Source organism: Lepidochelys olivacea (assembly GCF_965140295.1).
Source record: "Lepidochelys olivacea isolate rLepOli2 genome assembly, chromosome: 3".
In the NCBI taxonomy this organism is placed as follows: domain Eukaryota; kingdom Metazoa; phylum Chordata; order Testudines; family Cheloniidae; genus Lepidochelys; species Lepidochelys olivacea.
Window position 1 is genome coordinate 69,421,132 of NC_140413.1, and position 22,211 is coordinate 69,443,342.

Here is a 22,211-nt window from a genome sequence, read left to right on the forward strand (position 1 = left end):
TTTTTAAGGTCAGGCTTGACAAAGCCCTGGCTGGGATGTTTTAGTTGGGAATTGGTCCTGCTTTGAGCAGGGGGTTGGACTAGATGACCTCCTGAGGTCCCTTCCAACCCTGATATTCTATGATTCTATGCACTACTGAGGTGTTCCCTCAGAATTCTTTCAGCCAGTAATCTGTCTGAGAAGCAGCTACTAAGGTACATCTTTTAGCAGCCACTTCAGCCTCAATTAACTTTGGTTAAAGCTTGATAGTGATGTTCAACCTATCCCAGAAAATAAAGAGAATGTCTGTTTTTCTAGCAAATATGAAGCAAAAATGGACAGTTCTGGAGGTCACAATCTAGTGTACTGCAGAGCCTAATTTAAAGCACATATTGGCTGAAGAACAAACACTTCTGATGCACTAAGCTATTCTCTGACCATTGATGGTTAGGAGGCTACTTGCCTATGGTAAGAAAAAACCTTGGTTTTCAAGCCATTTAGCTTGCTAAATTAGGTGTTAGTTTGCGTATTATCTTTTATTTTCTTTATAACCCATTCTGACTTTATGCCCCATTATTTGCAGTCACTTAAAATCTATCTTTCTGTAGTTAATAAACTTGCTTATTGTTTTATCTAAACCATGTGTGTTTGGATTGAAGTGTCACGGAACCTCCACTTGAGATGATAAGGTTTCTGCTTATCATTTTCCATTGATGAAATGACTGACTTTTTATAGGAGCTTGCGTTGTCCAGTAGAGAGCTGGGCAGTACAAGATGCACATTTCTGGGGGGAGGGTCTGGGACTGGGAAGTCACTGGTGTCACCCTGTAATGTAATTCAGCTGGGAGTGACTCTGCATGCTAGAGACTATGTGAAAGCAGGACCAGGAGTGGTTGCTCTCACAGCAAAGCAGTATAAAAGGCACCCCAGGTTGGAGATATGAAGGGATGCAGCTGTCCAACAATCCAGATTATAGCCTGAGGAATGTCGCAAGGGCAATTCCTATCTTCAGCAAAACTGACTCAGAACAGAGTTGGGCAAACAATAAATGGCTGTTCACAGACAGTAAGCTAGATTGTGTGGTTACCTCATACTATATAGCACATGACCATCTGGGAACACTCGCAACATGATGTTGTCAGTGGTTGTGTCATGAATGAATGATCTTTTGGAGTGCACAAAGAAGACATCTGGAACCCAAATCTTCTTCACCAGCCTGCCATCAAACGTCATGCTCTTGTTAGTGATGCTAGGAAATGAGAGGCGTTCATCCTTCCAGTAGTGCCTTAAGTACAGTGTCATAGTAAAGTCCTGCACCAGAAGAAAAGAGAACCATGAAAGAATGTGTCACAATGATGCCTTCCAAACATTAGAAAGGAAATCATCTATTGCTATACTAATATGTCTCATACAGATTGAATCTCTTCTCTGCTAAGCATGGTTTTCTTCCTCAGGCTAATTCCACAGAACAGTTTCCCATAGACATGAAGCATTCTGGGAAAGTTCCACAGCCCAAACATTTTTTGTGTCCTACATTACAAACACCCTAAAAGAGTAACATGCAGATATCAATGCATTCCCGCCAAGTACTACAGGACAGTAATACAATGTTAATACAATTTGTAGCAGGTGTTCCTTAGAAGCTATTAGTCTATAGGACACATTGAAATTCAACCTTCAAAGGAAAATACATATCACTATATCGGTACAGGCTTTTTGAATTCTGACAGAATAATGTTAGTTAAAGGATAATCATATACCCAGTCTGCTTGAAAAAATAAAATCTTGTTCAAATTAGCTAAGGTATGAGTCTGAGCACTGAGCAACGTATCCTAGAGAAAGAATCATATTATTCCCAACAACAGTAGAGTGATGGGACTGTTATCCCTATTCTAGAAGTATATAAATAAAAATTCACTTTAAACCTGGAAAACACCTACAGCAGCATAAAGAAAAATATCTGTTTCTGCCATTGATCCCAACCTGTCAGCTGCATCTTCCTAAACTAAATAACCCCTTCATACTTAGAGATTAAAATGTAATTATTTTTATGTTCCCCATTAAGCAATTTGCTACAAAAGTAGTTTCAAAAGCCCTGCCTGCCTGGGCTCGAGGAAGAGCAGCTCACACACAGTTCCCGCCCCCAGTGGTGCAGCAGTAGTTAAAAAACCTTACTAAGAGCATGTTTGAAAGGACTCGTTTTTACACACACAATATTGAGATGGTGTGGTCACTGGCTGATGTCATCTCGGTCTCTGTTCCCACAAAGCAGTCAGATATTCACAGACGCAGTAGTAGCTAACAGTTGATGGATTAAAGGTATCTGATTTAACGGACCAAGATCTAATCTGGTTGAGCAACCCCTATGGTCCTTTGGCACTACTAGAGCCAGTCTAATCGATTGCAGCTTCTTACTTACTAGCTGGGAGACAAGGAGGTGCCATCTGCAACTGTCAGAAGCAAAATGATTAATTTAGGGCTGCAGATTTAAAGGTTGGACTACCAGGATAGCATGCTAAGAAAGGTTCTTATTAAAAGGCTAAACCCATGCTGGCCAGGGGCCCTATTCTCCTGCTACAGGATGCAAGGATACAATTTCAGTGGGAATAACTCATATCCTATGGTTGAAGAACAAAGCCCCAGGCAGTCAGAGAGATGTAACTCGAGAGAAAAGGGAGCAGAATTACAGCTTTCTGAGGGGCAAGGATCTAGGTCAGTGACCCCCAAACTTTTTATCTCGCACCCTCTTCCCCCCAGAGCTAGGGCTGGGAGTGGGGACCAGACTCTGGAAGGGGGAGACATGGATAGGGGTAAGGGGGACACAGCTAGGGCCAGGAGCGGAGCCTAGGCCAGGGGCTAAGGCTGGCAGCTGGGGCAGCAGCTGGGGTTGAGGCCAGAAGCAGAGCTGGGTGGTGCTCCCTCCCTGGCCTGGGCCCAGCCATACCCCCTGAATGTTCCTCTGTGCTGCCCCCAGGGGGGCACGCCCCACAGTTTGGGGACCTCTGATCTAGGTAAAGCCTGAGGTTTCCTGGGTAAAGACTAGCGTGTTATTTAATGAGCTACCTAGGGCTTAGTTTTGCTATATTATCTTGAAACATCAGAGATCTGGTTCCCTTGCACTGGTTGCTTTCTGTGGATTTTCCACCACATTGTCACTCACATCCCATAGAAAATCCCTGCTTTCAATATCAATGCTCACAAGCCAAGTTCTTATGATGAGGATCCAACTGTGGCTTGATAAAATCCAATCAATCTTTCAATTCTTATTGCTAGAGGAAATTATAAATTGTTTTGTATCAGATAGAATATAAAGCAAGCTGTCCTCAGCAGTATGTTTAACACTGTAACTACAACCTAAAGGGAAAAATTCTAGCTTTAGGTCTGATCCTCAGTTTTTCAAACGGGAAAACGGCTTGTTTTCTCATTTGATGATATGCTCCCTTGTATAGCAAAGTCAGAACGACGGTGGCACAAAAGGACTACAGGACAGTAATATTAACTGTTTGTATTAAAGACAAAAATACTGTGGAGTTTAGGTATTAAGCTAAAACCCTGTCCTTAGCCCTGCAGATTATGCCTAGATACCACACTCCATGATATGTAAGAGGAACAGTGAGGAAGGGGATGAAGGGAAAGTGGAAAAGAGAAGATTCCCTCTTTTTTTCTCCTCCTTTCCTCATTTCATTTCTTTTTCTCTCCAGTCTTTTTGCTCCATCTTTCTCCAGCACAAAGCAGGAGACTGAGAGGATAGCTCTCTCACATATACCTTTTACTGCCAGTAGCACTTATTTGTTGAGATTTGGATCCACATTTCTTTCCTTTCTAAAAAACACAATAACAATAAATTACAACTGAATTTAGTGCTGTTGCTAAACTCTGGAGTAGCAGCACTGATGACTGAAATCTGGTTATCCATCACAAATTCAGCACAGATAGAAGCAGAGTCCATTCTGAATTGGAGGGACTGCCTATACAGATGAGAAGGTAGGAAGCAGCTAGTTTTGGTTTATTATACTAATTCGTTCTTCTAATGTTCCCCTCAGATCCATACATTTGAGAATAGATTTTCAGTTTCCATAATAAATTAAAAATAAGTAAGGCTTTGATGATCCTCACAAGAGTTTTTATAGCTACCTGAACCCAAGTGACCTGAATTCTGCTATGGGGTACAATGAAATGACCACAGCAGGCAACTGTTCAGATTCCTGACTCCTGCATATCCACCAAGATCATGCTCATCTTCTTTTCAAGGTCTCTGTTCCCTTGGAATTTTAATCATCTTTATCTGAAGTCCTCACGATGACTCTTTGAACAGAGTCAATCTTTATTAAGATGTTAATTCTGATTATGGGCCTTTCAAAATTGCTAAAAGTTGTTTTTAACTGCATTTGCCTTCATCTGACAGCTAAACTGAAATCCATATAGGGACTTATCCTGACTAGGAATAATCAAGGCTTAAAATAGTGTTACATACCATATCAACCTCAGAAATACTATCCAAGCTTTCAACCTGTACATCTACTCCAACAGGAATGGCAGGACCTGTGGTAGAATGAGATTTAGACATTTAAATACCATCCCTTTATATCATCTGACTTTAGTTATCTTTATAAAATAGCGTTCAAAACATTTTGGGGCTGATGATGTAATTTCTTGTACCTGTGGTTCCTTGAAGAGACAGCCACAATAATAATCCCAATATCTTTTTTCCTCTTTCCATGTCTCCAGCACTGACACTACCTATGTATGGCTCATCCATAGCCGGGGTGAAGCATTTTGGAAAGGAGCCAGCCCATTATAAATCTTAGTTCTTTATGAAGAAATCCCAAGGAAGATACAGGAAAATAATAAGAAGAAACCACAATCCTTGCGATTTCACTTTGCTGATAACAAAAGGAATGGGGGGGGAAAACCCTCACAATGTGACAAGCTCCATTCATCTTGTGTGAATTTTTGAGAGCGCTGTCATTTTTTAATAGATTTTTCTTTCTCCTCTTCTTTCATTCCTTTGTCCGTTGTGGATAATCTCTCCTCTCCCTCCTTTTTCCAGTCTCTCCTAAACGGAATTTGAACTCAAAGAAGTTCAATCTGAATCAAACTTTCAAACATTCAGTATTCAGGTGTGCTTGAAGTTAGGCAAAAAGTCCTCACCTGTCCCTAATTTGAAGTTGCTATCATTATGCAGTTGCGTTAGTTGTGCTTTAAAGAATTTTATGTTGTGACAAAGCCATATCTTGTAAGCGGTTCCAGGCAAGGACCATGACACCTCCATGTTTGTATAGCACCTAGCTCAATGGGGGAAGGTTGGGGGGAGGGGAGAGTAGGGTCCTGATCTATAAGTGCTACTTTTATATCAATATTAAATAAGAATATAACGACACCATCATGAAAACTAATTCCAGTAGCAAGCACTTTAAATAACATACATTTAACAAGACAGCTAGAAAACCTCTGTTCTGAGAATGCACTAGGGCTTTTAGCTTGCAAGATATCATCTACCCTACTGCCATTTCTGCTGTGGCACATGGACTCCCAACATCTGTTGGAGGCGGGGGGGGGGTGTCACACGTTGGATAAAACCTTATATCCATTTATGTTGTAGAAAAGGGGAGTTCACACAGAGCAGCAGGTGCTTCGGTAGGATAAGTCAGCACAGTGTCAGTAGAGCATGAATCCAGGCTGATTACCTGCAATGATAGTGCCAGTTCTTTGACACCTCCCACTGAGGTACAATACAGTGCAAGGGCAAGGTGAAAGGAGCACTAGCCAGTGACATAGCTGACCTGTTCCATTTATATTGCTGCAGCCTTCTGCATTCACACAGGTTTTCAGTGGCCATGCTGTTCCGGAGAAGCATAGCAACAGTCTCAGAAATATTTGCCTGACTGAGTTACTGAATGTGCTAATAAGGATTCCACCTTGGGACAAAAACACGTGAGGTGGAATTTCAAGAATGTATTTTGGGCTTGATCGTGAAAGGTGTGGAGCAGTCTGACCACAACCAGCAACATACTTCAACATGTGCTTACCTCTAAGCATGAGAGCGGGCCCATTGAAGCAGAAGGTATTCTGCCCGGCCTACTGTGTTACGCGGTTGCAGGTGGAGCCGTGTAGTTATGGATCCATTAGCCACACTTGCCACTCACACCCCTTCCCCACAACTTGCCTTCATAGATACTAAGGTCAGAAGGGACCATTATGATTATCTCGTCCGACCTCCTGCACAAGGCAGGCCTTCCTCAAACACTTTTCGTGATGCCACAGAGGACCCCCTACAAATGAAAGCCGCATGGGGTGAGGAATGCACTGCACAAGCTCCCAACAGAATCCCAGCTTGAAGCTATACTGGTTTTCATAGAATCATAGGACTGGAAGGAACCTCAAGAGGTCTAGTCCAGTCCCCCGTATGTATGGCAGGACTAAGCATTATCTAGACCATCCCTGACAGGTGTTCGTCTAATCCGCTCTTAAAAATCTCCAATGGTGGAGATTGCACCACCTCCTTAGGCAATTTATTCCAGTGCTTAACCACCCTGACAGTTTTTCCTAATGTCCAACCTAAACCACCCTTGCTGCAATTTAAGCTCATTGCTTTTTGTCCTATCCTCAGAGGTTAACAAGAACAATTTTTCTCCCTCCTCCTTGTAACGACCTTTTATGTACTTGAAAATTGTTATCACGTCCCCCCTCAGTCTTCTTGTCTCCAGACTAAACAAACCCAGTTTTTTCAATCTTCCCTTATAGGTCATGTTTTCTAGACCTTTAATCATTTTTGTTGCTCTTCGCTGGACTTTCTCCAATTTCTCCACATCTTTCCTGAAATGTGGCACCCAGAACTGGACACAATACTCCAGTTGAGGCCTAATCAGCATCGAGTAGAGTGGAAGGATTACTTCTTGTGTCTTGCTTACAACACTCCTGCTAATACATTCCAGAATGATGTTTGCATTAGGTATTGTATTTCCCTAGTTCATTTATGAGAAGGTCATGTGAGACAGTATCAAAAGCCTTACTAAAGTCAAGATATACCACATTCCCCCATTCACAAGGCTTGATACCCTGTCCAAGAAAGCTATTAAGTTGGTTTGACACAATTTGTTCTTGACAAATCCAGGGTGACTGTTACTTATCACCACCTACTTTTGTTGCCTTATGGGCCCTGGTGATGGGGCAAGGGAGGATTTGGGCTTTATGAAAAGGGAGTCATTAAAGGTGGAAGGGCATGGCACAGATTTTATTTATACTTGAAGGTTTAAATGTGCGTACAAATGAATAGAAGCAATATAAGTACCTAATGTCATTGGAACTAAGCAACTACGCAAGCCCAGTTCAGTTAGGTGTGGTGGTGAGGAGCCAAGAAGCCCCGAAAGCCCCAGTTCCCAAACTCCCAGTCTCCCTAGCTCACCTGGCAGGCTGCCACAGAGCCAGGAAGCCTGGGAAGGGGGGAACTGGAAATTTTTTAAAATTCTGTTTTGGTTCTTCCAACATGATTTGTTTTTTAAATTTCCCTCTCCTGGGAAATGTTGTAGATCTGGTTTTTGACTCTGATTTGCAATGATTTTTTTTTTTCCCTGAATGACAACTTTTCCACAGGAGGGAAATTCCAGTTCCTGCACAGCTGCAGTGATAAAAGCTCTGCATGTGTGAGGGAGAACCCATTCTTGTATAAGAAACGGAGACAGTGACTGTGCAACTCAAGCATTTATTTTTGTATCAGAATCACTCCAGAATTCAAAATGCACTCAGACTGAGTATAACTTTAATACCTGACAAATCCCTGCCTAGCACAACGGGTGGTGAGTAGTTCATTTCCTTTGAAAACAAATGAGAAAAACTTCCCAGATTATAAATCTGCCTATATTAAACTTTAAAAGAAGACAGACATGAGAAGATTAGTGAATAGACTGTTCTCTAGGTCAGTGACTCTCAAGCTGTGATCTGTAGACACTTAGTGGTCCATGCAGAGCTGGCTGCGTTTTATTGAAGACAGATAAGAACATCGTTTTTTTCCCCTAATGTTACAAGTGAGAGATTGCTTTAGTGGCTACCAGGATGTTAAGGTGAATGGGAGGTGAGGCAGCCCACAAAATCTAAAGTGCAAGTGGAGTTGTCTACAAGAAAATTCCTCTGTTGAGATGGGGCCCTCACTATGAGTACACGTACACTGGGAAAACTTGTACATGTTTTTCTGCCCCATTCTAGGTTCACTGGTGGTAGTGATAGTGGAAGCTGTAGAACAGGTGAGTGGCAAGTAATGTTTCCATTGTTGCCACCATTGATGGAGCTGAAAAATGAATTTTCCTAATGTAGACAAGGCTTGAGAAAATGTTTAAGAACCCTTCCTCTAGGTCTACTTGTTTAATTAGTGTGAGCCTTGTTCATCCTTGAAAAAACAGGACTAGTTGGTGAGTAACAAATCAAATAAGTGCATGCCACATAAAATAATCCCTACATCTGCTGCTGATCCAACTGTAGCATTTGTCCACACACCAACCACTACATTTACTGTGGGCTGGGAAGGAATTCATGAGCAGGAGCAAACATGACACAATCACATCATTTTCTTTTCAGATCTTTTTTCACTGTTTTCCTTTTTTAAGCTCTACTTCTTTGTCATGTATTTTCCTTTGGTTTCCTTCACACTCTCTGAGGTGCTGCTTAAGGCTGTTAAATTTATAGTTTGCTCCATGTGATAGGAAAATGTGTCCACAAGAAATTAGTCAATCTCGTTAACCATCAACTCATTTCACATATTCTGTCATAGTGAAATGTTGTAAAGTTCTGGTTTTGGTAAACTGTAATGGGGACTTAATTTTATTTTAAGTGCAAGTACTTTATAAATCAGCAGGTTTTAGTATTTTAGTGTTTATTCAGCCTCTTCAATTGACTAGCTGTGGAGTCTAATAAGGTGAAATCAGTCAATTAATTTGTATCATACATGTGGCATTTTAATACATTGATTTCCCATTTGAAGTTGTTTATATCGGTTTAAACCTTGGACACATCCACACCTTATTCAACTCTGTGATTATTTAGACTATCAAGTGACCTAAAATTATTAGCCATGTTACTATTTAAAAATGTCAAATATTAAGACAAATATCTTTATGACATTGTAAAGGAATGTTCTACTCAGTTAATTCCAGATCTCTTTAATAAGGTAGACTTTCAAGTAGTTAACATCATGTTTCTGTTTATAACAAGGTCATTTTTGACTTGCAGTAAAATCAGTGGGGCAGAAACACAATTGTGGTAATAGCCATTATATAAAATTAATGTCCATTAAAAAGTCTTCTTTGCTCAAATATGTAGGGATGCTATACTGTGGGCCATGGTATGAATGAATAATAATAGTCTTTTTATTAATTCCCTTGATATCTTTGGCTAGACGGCATACATTCACTATAACAATATTCATTTAGTTGACCCTATGATATGTCTCTCCAGCCTGTTTGTTAGAAAAGATCACTGCTCTGAGTATGACAGTAAGGGAGGTTTTTTAAATTAATTCATTTTCTTATACACAGCTTTATGCTGAACCTTATGTGAGCAGAATAACGAAGTGCCATAGGGATTTAGATCTGACATAGAAGCAGGCATAATAATATTACATTAGATGACATAGCAGAAGGAGGAATTATATAATATTAAACTCTTGGTGTCTGACTTTCAGAAAGCCTTAATTCAGACAGCAGTGAACTGACTTTAATTAAATATCTCAAGGATCAAGTTATCTTATGATCATGCAAATATATTTGGTTGTTTATCCATCCATCCCTCTAGGTCTTTGTATATTCGGGGCTATATGGTGGCAAAACCGCTTCCTTTGTTGGGATCGTGCAGCAGCAGGATTCCCCGGAGGCATTGTAGACAACTCAGCCAGAAAGACTCCAGGGACACAGAGCAGACATGGTGACAACTGTCCCTATGTCCAACTCCCACCTGCTCAGCTTTGCTGGTTACTGTGGAAGGGGTCAGGACCATGTCCCCAAACCCTTTGAAATTTCTAGTGCCAACAGCAGCACTAGACTGTCCTTAGGGTAGAGGTGCAATCTGGCTTTTGCTGTGGAAAGCATTTATTATTTATTGTTACTAAATACGTATATTATGGTAGGACAGTGGCTTTTGGGCACTAACTGGGTGACCTGTTGTACCAGGCTCTGTACTAACAGAAAAGAGAGAACCCCTGTCATGAAGGGCTTACCAGTGTAATCTTGCATGAAAAGAAAAAGAAGCTGATGGTTCACAGTACTTCACATTGGATCCCACCAGTGTGGTAGGAGCTTCACATAAAATTCATGTAAATGCCAAACAACATCCTCACAGTAGATTCCATACTCTGCATACAAAGGCTTAATTCAAGCTAAGATTATTTAAATCAAATCACATCCAAAGTCTGTTTATTGCTGCAGTTTGCATGCGTGCCTGAACATAAAATACCGACAAAAGAAAGAACAGCAGCTTGGAGGAAAGGGAACGTAAATTTACATTTACCCCTCTCTTGCTCTACACCTCTCTTGAAAATGAAATAATAGTGCTGTACTCTAATTGTGTATCATCTTTTTCACTTTTGTGCATCCAGGGCTCAGTTTTTCTCTGAGATAAATGGTGGTTATCCAAGTGCCAGGGCAACCCCTAACGGTTCAATTTGTTGTGTTTTTGATACATTACAAAACCCAAAATAAAGAAAGCCCCTCTCTGAGGGTTCAGTTTAAGATGGACACATTTGGGAGTCATGAGGAGGGGAGGACTTAGAGTGGTTTTATCATATTCTTACATTGATTACTCTCTTTTTGCTTCCTCTCACCCCCATAGTTAAGTAAGAGCAAGATCCTGAGGTAATGATAAAGGAGTGACTGGAATAGATAGAGAGGGAGAAGATGAAAAATAATTAAACCTGCAAGCCCAAATCCTGAGGTCCTTAACTCAAATTTTACTGAGGGAAAGTCTGAGTAAAATTGACTTCAGTTACTTCTACTGGCTTCAGTAGAAATGTTTACTCTGCTTTTCTCAGACAGATTCCTACCGAAGTTAATGGCAATTATTATTGTTTTTCTTCTTTTCCCTCTCTTCAGCACGTGTGCAGAACTGAGGTAATGAGACGATGAAGGAGATGGGAGCCTGGAGGAGCGCACAAGCATATGGAGTGAGTGAAACAAGGTGATGGAGAAGGGGAGTGAAGATACAGATAAGGGGAAGCTGGAGGTGGGGTAGCAAAGAGGTGAAGAATAGTACAGAAATGCAGATGGTGTGGTTAGTTTGACTTAGTAGCAGAGAACTAGTGAAATTAATCAATTGGGTGTGAATTCCCATGTAGCCTGCACTCCAATTTATGAGAAACAGGAATTATTACTATTAGTTAATTGTATTACCATAGCCCCTAGAAGCCCTTATCATGGACCCAGACCCCATTGTGCTAAGCACTGTACGAACACAGAGCAAAGGATAGTCCCTGCCCCAAAAGAGCTTACAATCTCAGTATAATACAGGAGACAACAGGTGGATACAGACAGTCAGATGGGAGAGCACCAGGAAACAATGAGACATTTCTGTTCATCAAGACAGGCGATGCTCTCAGCACACCAGTGGCCTAAACTTTGTCAAGTGTTTTGTAGGCATCATGGCCAAGGACAGTTTTATGGGTGGGATTTGAAGGAGGATAATGAGGTAGCTTTGTAGATGTTTATGGGGAGCTCCTCCCAAACATGAAGGGAGCTTGGGAGAAAGCATGAAGGTGCTTTTTGAAAATTTAACCAGTGGATGATGGAGGAAGGCATCGTGGGCTGATAGGAGGTCAGAGTCGCCACCTCAGTAACAAATAAGAGATGATTGGTAAATTGGGAATAGGTCACAAAGGGCCTTGAAAGTGAAGGCAAGTAGCTTATGTCTGATGTGACAAAGAAAGGGGGAGCCAGTGGAGGGATTCAGTATGGTGGGGTTGATGTGGTCAAAGTGATGGGCTAAGAAATTATCTTTGCAGCAGCGTTCTGAATGAAGACAAGAAGGGTGAGATTGTGTTTGTCAAGGCCAGAGAGAAGGATGTTGCAGTAATTGAAATGAAACACCACCCTGGACGAGAGTTATGGCTGTGTAGATGGTGAGAAAGGCCATATCTTAGAGATGTTATGCAGAAAGAATCAGCAAGATTTAGACACAGACCTGTCTCTAGATCCTTGCATCCAGGCTGAGTCAAAGACCACACCCAGGTTACAGGGTTAAGTGACAGGCAAGACTGTGATGCTGTCCACACATTTATTTTGCATATACTTTGTAATTTTCATTTAAATTCCATGTCTCTCCACATCACTATGTAAATCAATACGCTACAGTGATTGTATGAGTAAAAATTACATGATATTTGTGCTCTGGAACATGAAGTCTCCCTGTACAATACTATGGAATTTTAACAATAGATGTATATTTATTACCTATGTATACACACATGCCAGGCAAACATTTTTTTGATTAGTCTGAATACATTATCACCATGTTTATAAATTGGGAAACTAAGGCAAAGAGAGATTAGATGATTTGTCCAAGACCACAGAAAGTCTGAGGCAGAGCTAGGAAAACAACTCATTGCATTTCTTGATTAAAAGCTCTCTATATAAAGAGATCTCATTAACAGGAAAATTAGAACAAACATCCTGCAAAACACACTGATTTCTTCAGCAGAGGGGATTGTTTATTCAGGCAATTATGTTAGCTATCGTTGGCTTACACCACTCAATCCTCTGGTCTCTGTGTTCTGAACAATCACGTGATACCGTTCAACTCTTCTCACTAAATTCATTATTCCAGAGCGTGACAAGTGTCCAACAGTCTAGATCCACTTCCTTTGGATGAATCTATCCATTTTCCCTTCCTGATCACAGAATCAGTATATTTCTGATTATCGTGGCAACGTAATATGCAAAAAGTATATGTCATATTCTTGTCCAGTTCTTTGCCATTATTTCTTCCCTACTTCGGGGCTTGAAAAAACTGATTTGCACATCAATTTATAATAGAGTAGTGAGAGTCTAAGAAACTGCATAGCAAAGCTGCCAAACCCCATACACTAGTTTGGAAATCAGCTCTGGTTGTTACATTAACTCCGTGCCTTGAATTACCCACGTGGATTTATGTTACTTAATAACCAGTTCTCACAGTCCTTCCGTAGTCGATGACACTCCAATACCTAAAGCCATGTGAACTTCCCACAGGCTGATTTTAACCAAATCCCAATTTTCTTTATGCTGGTTTACATGTGCCAAAAATTCAAGAATTCTGCATGTAACGCTGTAAGGCGAAACTAACATATAGCAATGTCTCAAGACTTTCTGACTGTAGGGTTTTTGCTCATGGCTCTTCAAAATTTAGATCAACGTACATTTTTCACATTTGGTGAAGAACTGCATATTAATTACTTACACTATTTAAAGCAAAACAAAAATCCAGCAACAAATACTCTCTTCAAACTGCAACAACAAACCCTGGGTATTCTTAAAGGTCAGTGTGGCTACAGAACATACTGTTGAATTAAACAGCTGTTGATCAGTCATAGAAAGATGTCAAGAGATTTTTGGTCTGACTAATCCTGGTGATCATTAGGAAACGACTACATTTTTAATCCTGTCTCTCCGCAAACTAAACTGTTCAACCACCAGGGCTCCAGATGCTTAGCCAAATTCCCCACCAACTGCCACTAACGAGGAGCAAACACAGAAAATCTCTCTATTGAAAAGGAGCTGGGGGAAGTATAGAGCTGGGAGGGGATAAGCCCTCTTTCCCACCTCTCCCTCCCCCTCTAATGGGGTCAGTGGTAATGCAAGGAAGGAAGAGGGGCTTGTCCTGTTATTGTAGAACGTGATCTTCATTTAATACAAGAGCACTACATTATTCAAACATAACTGCACTTGTGGCTTATTACTGTAAATACCCTAGGGGCAGGTGTACGCGAGAAGCACTACATCAGCTGCACCACTGCAGCACGTCTGGTGAAGATGCTCTGTGCTGATGGGAGACGCTCTCCCATCGGCATAATTACTCCATCTCTGAGACAGGCAAAAGCTATGTCGGTGGGAGAGCGTCTCCTGCTGACATAGCACCGGTGGTGTGGGCAGCACTTAGGTCATTGTAACTTGTGTCACTCGGGGGGGGGGGGGGAGGAGAGTGTCTTTTTCACACCCCTGTGACATGTAAGTTAGATCGACCTAAGCAGTAGTGTAGACCTGTAGATCTGCCCCTAGATGTCTATATCTCTGGACAAAATTTTCAAACTTGGGTGCATAATCTATATTTAGGCATCTAACTCATCAGGGCCCATGTCGACATATATGTTCTTAGCACAACTGGGCACTGAGCCCAATTCGGGTCTGTGGGCACTATTGCAATATAAATAATAGCAACAAGGAAGTACCTGATTTTCAGAGGTGTTGGGCACCTGTCATTCTCATTGAAGTAAATGGGAGCAATAATTTAACTGAGACTTCTCCTGTGGATAAATTTATTCATGTGCTTAACTGTTTGCAGGATTGAGGCTTTAGGCTTAAGGAGAGGCTTGGGATCTTAGCCTGCAAACACTTAACGTGCTAAACTAACCGAGTAGTCTCATTGACATCAGTAGGGCTACTTAAGTGACTAGAGTTTAGCATGTGCACAAGTGACTGCAGAATCAGGGCTTTAAGTTTGCATGTCTGCTCCTTTGTGTTGCTTTGTTTAAGGAATTTGTTTGGGTCTGGCTGTAGCAGGCTTATGATGCATTGTGAGCCACTGGGCTTTTTGAACAATTGAGACATTTATTAACAGACAGCTTAAAGAGCCCTGGGGCATCTTAGGTGCTATTTTAATATAGCTCTCTAATTCATCTTCAAACCAACTTTTCTTGACGCAACCCCTGAGACAATGGATGTGCTCATTTTTTTTAACGCTGCAACTCCGCTGAAACACAAGGGTTTGTAAGAGACCATGAGATTCTCATTGGTTCTCTTTGCACCTTCAGAGATCTGGGTTCAAATTCTGAGTTAGGTCAGAATTGAAAAAAGACCACTGATTTCATCCCAGATCTGGTACATCACAAAACCACTTCACAGTTCCAACAACAGGCAGTTGCTGTTAAACCAGGTCCAGAATGGGAACAGTGAAAATAGCTGCAGCCCCAGATTAATTTCAGCTGGCAAAACTCCGTGGAGAAATGTATACAGCACCGTACTGTGCCTGGCTCACGAGCGCTAAATTCCCTACATTTTATTTTTAAAATGTTGATTGAATTTTGGAGCTCTGGAAAGATGCCAGATTAACAATCCTGGAGACTGAATTCTGGAAGCAGAACCTCAGCTGGTGTCAATTGTTATAGCTCCAGCCGTAAGCCAGCCAATCTATCTATGTTAAGTATGATATGGCCCACGTTACTGTAATATCTGAGCATCCCAAAAGTGCTTAGGTGCCCGACTCCTATGGAAATCAATGGCAGTTCGGCACTAAGGGTACAGCTCCACTGTGATAGAAGCATGGTTGCTGCTGGCCTGAATCAGCTGACTTGGGCTGGCGGGGATCAGGCTGCAGAGCTAAAATTTCAGTGCAACTGTTTGGGCTTGGGCTGAAGCCTGGGCTTGGAGACCTGTGAGTGGGGACAGTCTCAGAGCCGAGGCTCCAGCCTTGGATTCATTCACAAAGCAGAGAAAGCAAGATGCCCCCAAGAGGTGATTTAATGAATCTGTTTCTAAAAACTCCAAACTAAGTCCCTCCACTTATTTCAGTTTCACACTGCTGGTCCTGCTTTATGAAATGCTTCCTACACATTGGGGTGGGGGGGTGGAGTGCTCAAAATTTAGAATTAATTGAAACAAAAATCAGCTTTCACATCAAAATGTGTGAAATTTACCGGGTTTCAATGTGAAAACTGACATTTCACACACACACAAAATGTTGCCTAAAGAGAAATTTTGGGGCCACAAAATGGCCTTCACAAAAACTGTATTTTCATCGTGAAAAGTATTTACTATTTTCACACAGCTCCAATTCAAGAATAATCATTAATGTGCAGCAGTAAAAATAACTGAGATTCACCTTCCAGCCTCTGCATGGGTTTACTGCAATTTAGGGTTTCAACATCCCCCGTCTCTCAGCTGATCAGTGTAATGCTAAAGACTGTGGTATATGGCAACTGAATCGGATTTAAACCACACCAATGTATCTTCTCTGATTGCTGTATGTATAGGCCCTGATACAAGTTACTTAAGCACGTGTCTGACTTTAAGCACAGGAGCACTGACTTCAGTGGGACTACTCACAGGCTTAAAGTGAGGCACATACTTAAGGAACTGCTGAATAGGAACCATGCAGATTTCCAGGTCTCATGCTGGAGCTATCCTTGGAGCAGGCTCAGACTTATAGCTCAGAAGACAGCATTTGACATTTGTATCGCAGGGTTTTTTTAAGAATGCAAATTGGCCTGAACCACAAAGTTCTTATCTGGGTCTGAACATACCCAAAATTCAGGGATGTTCAGATCTGGGCTTTGGGTCCAGTTTCTTATCCAGATGGAGTTCAGGTACTAAATACAGATTCAAATAGGAACCTCATCACAAATGGCCTAAGTGGTATGCAACCTGAATAATGAATTTCAGAGTGGTACCCATGTTAGGAATGGGTGACGTCCACATTGATTGAATTGGCCTCTTTAGCACTACAAAAAGTAATTTCCCCTCTGTTGATATTCACCCCTTCTTGTCAACTGTTGAGACTAGGCCACTTCCACCTTGATTGAATTGGCCTCGTTAGCACTGACCCCCCACTTGGTAAGGCAACTCTCATCTTTTCATGTGCTGTAATATACATACTGCTTACTGTATTTTTCATTCCACGCATCTGATGAAGTGGGTTTTAACCCACGAAATCTTATGCCCAAATAAATTTGTTAGTCTTTAAGGTGCCACAAGGATTCCTCGTTGTTGTTTTTTTGAATAATGAATGGAACTCATTGCAGAGTAGGTAAAAAAAAAAAAAAAAAACTATGGAGCAGCTTATTGTAGGTGAATCTGAAAGAAGCAAGGGAAAGTTCAGATACCTTATTCCCAGGGCATTGGGCTGTGATCCAAGGAGTGGTTTGCCACTTGGGAAGGAAAACAAAACCTGGAAAACTCTCGAGGACACTGTCAGCATTCAAGGACAGAAAGACATTTTCAGATTAGTCTCGAGCTCCTTTTCTTCAAGTCTCACCCACATCCTCGGACATCTTGTTGTATAAAACACCCTCTCTGGGATGCAGTTTAGAAGGCACAAGGTTCAGGCTAGTTCTCTGAATAGCAGAGTTTTGTGGTAGGTACTCATGTGATATAAGCTACTGTGATTTTTTTATGGGTACAATCCTACTGAATGCCTTAGAAGATAGGAAGGAGTGGGCTGTGTTGAAGTTGCCTGAAGTCAGTATTTGCAATCTGCTGTTCTGCCAGCTCCAAAATGAAGATTTTGTAATTTCCCTTTCATTTCAGACTCTGCCATAGAGTTCAAAAGCTCAGCGTTCTGTCAGTTTCCTTTGATATCAGTCTCTTTCTCGTCATCTGCCTTTCAATTGTTAAAGTGAGATAGCAGCAGTGGACTGTGAGGACAAAAATCCCACATGACTAAAATGAGCTTGATACATCTTTCCTGACATGCATTTTGCAAGTTAAGTCTCATTCTGAGGCCAAAATGGTGGCTATGCAAATGAGATCAATCCAGGTTCAGAGAGGAGTGAGAAGCAGTTATAACACTTTATTATTATTTATACTGTGGGAGTAGCTAAAGGCCTCCACAAAGGTAAGAGACTTATTGTACTAAGTGCTGTACCAACATAGTTAGAGCCTGATCTAAAGAGCTCCAGAATAAAAAGACAAAAATGGAAGGCACTCAGGGCAATTGTTCAAATCGTGATAGAAAAAAACAAATCTGGGAGACCACATTATAAGATCCGATGTGTCTGAGCTGCAGACCAGCCTCTGGTGATTCTGTACACCCCATAAACTCCTATTTATTTTTTGTTGGTTAAACAGTGTCCTTGTACAGTCCGTGCCTCAAGAAACTTAAGCTGACTCCCCACTTACTCCCCAATAGTACTTGAGCTTCAGTGACACTTGAGCTTCAGCCCCCTCTTCTCCCCCAAGTAGCTAGCTCAATGATAAAGCCACTTACCCTGAGCTGGAGATTTGTGTGTGGGGATGGGAGTTGGGTTACAGTGATTAACACTCAAGTTATACCTTGAACTAACAATGCGGTGGCAACATTTCCTCTTAGTCTATGGGTTTGGTCTTGAGAGGCATTAAAGACAACCAAAAACTGTGGGTGCTCAGCATATGTGGGCTTAGCCCTAAAACAGAGACAACCAATTAAGTGCAGACACAGGCTACATTCAGTAGATTCAGTATCACTGCACTGGGGTGGAGGAGAGAGGGGGGATTGTTTGTGCGTTTTCCCATCTTACTGCTGGATCATCGTTGCAGAAGAAGTGAGTTTCAACCTAACCTTTGACACTAACCCTATGTGAGCCATTTAGGGCTTCAGTCACCCAGCTGTCCATAGGTGCTGATAAAAGTATCATTCAACAAGTGCAGCAAGATCTAGTGGACAGTCTATATGGATAAGGATAACATGAAGCATTAGGTTGTTTCCTAGGAAAGGAGGCACAGCTATTCTGAGTATCAACTAAAGCTGCTTATTCACAGGCTCCCTGTAAAATATGAAACATCATAGATGAAATGCTTAAAATGGGTGTTTAAAGAAGAGAGCACAACTAAAAACATTTACATAATCTTTAAAAATTAATATTTGTAAATAATACCTGAACATCTGCTGGCTTGAGTGAGGTCACCGGCATGGAGAGAACTCCAAAAGAGTCAGAAAAAATGAAATCTATTTTAGGACGGAAGGAGGCTGCATAGAACATTAGTAAAGCACCAATCTTTGTCATTATCACTTTACCCACTAGCTGTAACTAATGGGTTGACATCAGGCGAGACTTAACTATGACAGTTGGGCTGTTAATAACACAATTTACATAACGTCTGCTCTAGCGCTTCACAGTGATAACTTTTCTTGGGTACTTCACCTTCCTTCTGATATTCTTCCCCAATCTCTCCTCGTATAACTCTTGCTCATTTTTCTCAGGTTTTACAAACATGCTACATGACACATGATTTCACTACAATCTAATACTACTGCCTAGGTTCCTTGTGAAATATTTATATTTGGGTTTTTGCTGAGATGACAGTCATCATTTTCATTTGGAAAAAGTTATAGGCCTGATTCACAGTATGTTACTCTGCTCTTTTGCCTGATTCTTTTTTACACTAAAGCTCCTTTACAACACTCTGGAAGTGTAAAAGGGCCTTACAGTGGGCACAGATTACAGTTACACCCAGTGTAAAAGGGCCTTAGCTTATATGAGATTATATGAGAATGAGGCCCCATTGATTTCAGTTTTACACTGGTATAACTCTGTTGGAGTGATGCAGTGGTGAATGAGGCCCTATGATTTTATTATGTATAACATTACAAAAGAAAAATATATATCCAGTTAATTTACTCTACTTTTTTCCTAAACTTTTTCTATATGATTTATTTTAGGTCACTAGAAATATACACGACAAGATTTTTGATACCACAGGAACCTAAAACATCCAGTTGCTGTCACAAAGTTGTCTGGTTGCATTTGATTTGTGCTTACATAGCGGACAGTCTAATCTAATTAAGTTGTTGCCAAGGTTTGTTCTTAGCCATATACAGTTAAACCCTGTTCAGCTGCACCCATTTGCTGACACCCATTGTCAGCCTTGGGTAATTTTGCTAATTCAAAGAAGACCTTTGTGAGAGGTCATTGTTTTCAGCAGAAATTACAGAAACATGGTCTCCCCACCCATCCCCCGCCTCCTGCCAAGATGCGTTCAGAAACTCATCTCTGAAGCTGAAAGTGCAATTTTCTGAAACTTCTGCAAATGCAGCTTCCAAATAGTCTGCTCATTAAGTTGATGAACGTTGGGTTGAAACTGCAAAAACTGCTTCAGGTTTTTAGGATCTTGCAGGATTGTGTGTGTTTTTTTTTAAATACTCTGTTAAAATGGGTAAAATATTTAAAATACACTGTATTAGAGTTACAAGAATGTAAACATGCCTTCCTTTATTTTGGTGTGAAACTTGCAAAGAAACAACTCTCTCAGGCTCTGGGTACCCTGATAAAATATTAAAAATACAACAACAGAAGGAAATACAATATAAAAATAGCAGCAGATCCCATAAAACCTAGCCCTTCGGCCCAGAGCACAACAAAATGTCTGCCCTTCAGCCTCCCCACAACCCTTCCACACCAAATACATAGCAGCCCAGCCGTATGCCCAGCCAGAAAGAACATCCCCTGGAGATCACTTGATTCAGGCTATTTCCGACCAAGTGAGGAGAACGGATCCAAAGTAGAGGGCCTTGCTCAGGAGAATACCCTACCAGCCGCTCCCTCTTATATAAAACAAGGAGATTCCAAGCCAAGCCATACTCTTCATCACACTTGTAGCAGTACCACGAGAGTCAGTGCTGTACTGTCTACTTCAAGTGTTCAAAAATCATGAGGCTAGCTTGAAAATCCTAAGATTTTTAACTATAAAAGATGCTTAATTCTTTATTTGCATTCCAGTATCTGAGCCTTTAAGGTGCACTTAGATCACGTTTGCAGGCTTTTCTTTCCTACCACAGTGGCTAGACGCTTACTGCCTTTTTTTTTTTTCTTCCATGAAAGCGGAGATTCTCATGTAAACACATGACTCCAGAAGTTGGGGTTTTAAGTAAAAACAGCAAATGTCACGAGACTCAATAATATCATGAGAGCTGGCAACACTCAGGTCTCAGGCAACGTAGGGCTTTTAAGGTCAAAATCAACACTTTCAACTCCGTTAGGAAACCTACAGGCAGCCAGTCAGAAGTCCAGGTCATGTGCTGACAGTGAAATACTCCACTTAACCAAGAGGCTGCTGCATTATGTACTCATTTCAGGTTCTGAACAGAGCTACAATACAGCATCTGCTTACACAATAGATTTGCTAGCTGAGTGTATCCTGAACTATTACTTGTAAACTGCATAAATTTGATCTGGAATCATTGGGAGATAAACATGGGTCCTACAGTGACATTTTACATTCTGTTTTTGGAATACAACCATACTTAATGTTATTTTTGTCTACTTTCCTTCTGATGTTTAATTAGCATTTTAATATAATACTGAATAATATGGCTATGATTACCAACCACTGCAGTCACAGCAAGACAGGAATATAGATTACAGTCAGCACAGCCTTTCAGATTATGTGCTGTAATGTGAGCATGTGGTAAATACATGTCTGTGCTGGAGTTCTTTGCCCTTGTTTCCTCTGGTAATATTGTGCCATGTTGTGTCAGGAATGCCTGGCCTGTTTTGCCTAAATTATCAGTACAGTGTGTCTCCATTTTAAAGGCAGTTCACACAGCCATGCGTATCTGAACTTGCCCTCCTCAGTCCTGGGAGGGTCATTAGCAGCACAACCCCAGGTGGTTTATTTTTTTCCAGTTTTAGCATTTTACTTCTGCCCTTTCATTTTCATCAGTAGTGGGATTCAGCCAACCCAAACCTTTCAGCACCAAAACACAGCCCACAGAACTCCTGTAGCTATAGATAAGTAATAGGCTTGTTATAATCACTGAAGCCAGCCATCAGAGGGGATACATCATTGCATGCATGCAGCCAGTGTTTTACACCACTGCTTCCTGCTTGGAAGCAGGAGAAGAACAGATATCCAGGAAAGCTGCTGTTCCAGAAGCAGCTACAGGAGAACTTCTATAGCTAAAAAGCTTTACCTCTTGTCCTCCCTCCTTTAAGGACCCTGCATTAAGGAGGTGGAGGACTGACGCTGACTTACAGGGCTAGGGAATCAGTTTGAGTAGTGGAGCACGGCAAAATACCAGAACATTCCTAATTTTTAGGGACATGTGATCACCTTAGCCTGGTAGCCACTTGAAAGAGGACAGGATCTGCTTTCCAGAACCCAATTGTCTGTTAGGAAGACTGGGGGGTGGGAGGGCATCTTTGATCTGCTGGCTCCTGATATGTGGTGGCAGGAACTAACTTTCTGCCCTCTGCAGCAGCTTCTCCCCTCACCTGCTCTTCTTTTTCCCCCATAGCTTGTCTGGGTTAGACCCAGCTATAGGGAGGATTACTTCAGGGCTGACATTGCCACTGCTGCCATGACTGACAT

At 41.3% G+C, this 22,211-nt stretch overlaps 1 protein-coding gene across 2 annotated transcripts in view; it reads right to left on the reverse strand.

The window, feature by feature from the left end:
- Positions 1-22,211, reverse strand: part of LOC311518976 (gamma-aminobutyric acid receptor subunit rho-2) — a gene marked incomplete at its 5' end in the record, with an annotated part of 64,131 nt that overhangs the window by 22,917 nt on the left and 19,003 nt on the right. For both annotated transcript variants that reach the window (XM_084625056.1, XM_084625055.1), the window contains 2 exons: positions 1,067-1,290; positions 4,454-4,521. In XM_084625056.1, coding sequence (XP_084481182.1) covers positions 1,067-1,290; positions 4,454-4,521 — 292 coding nt within the window. The remainder of the gene's footprint in view (positions 1-1,066; positions 1,291-4,453; positions 4,522-22,211) is intronic.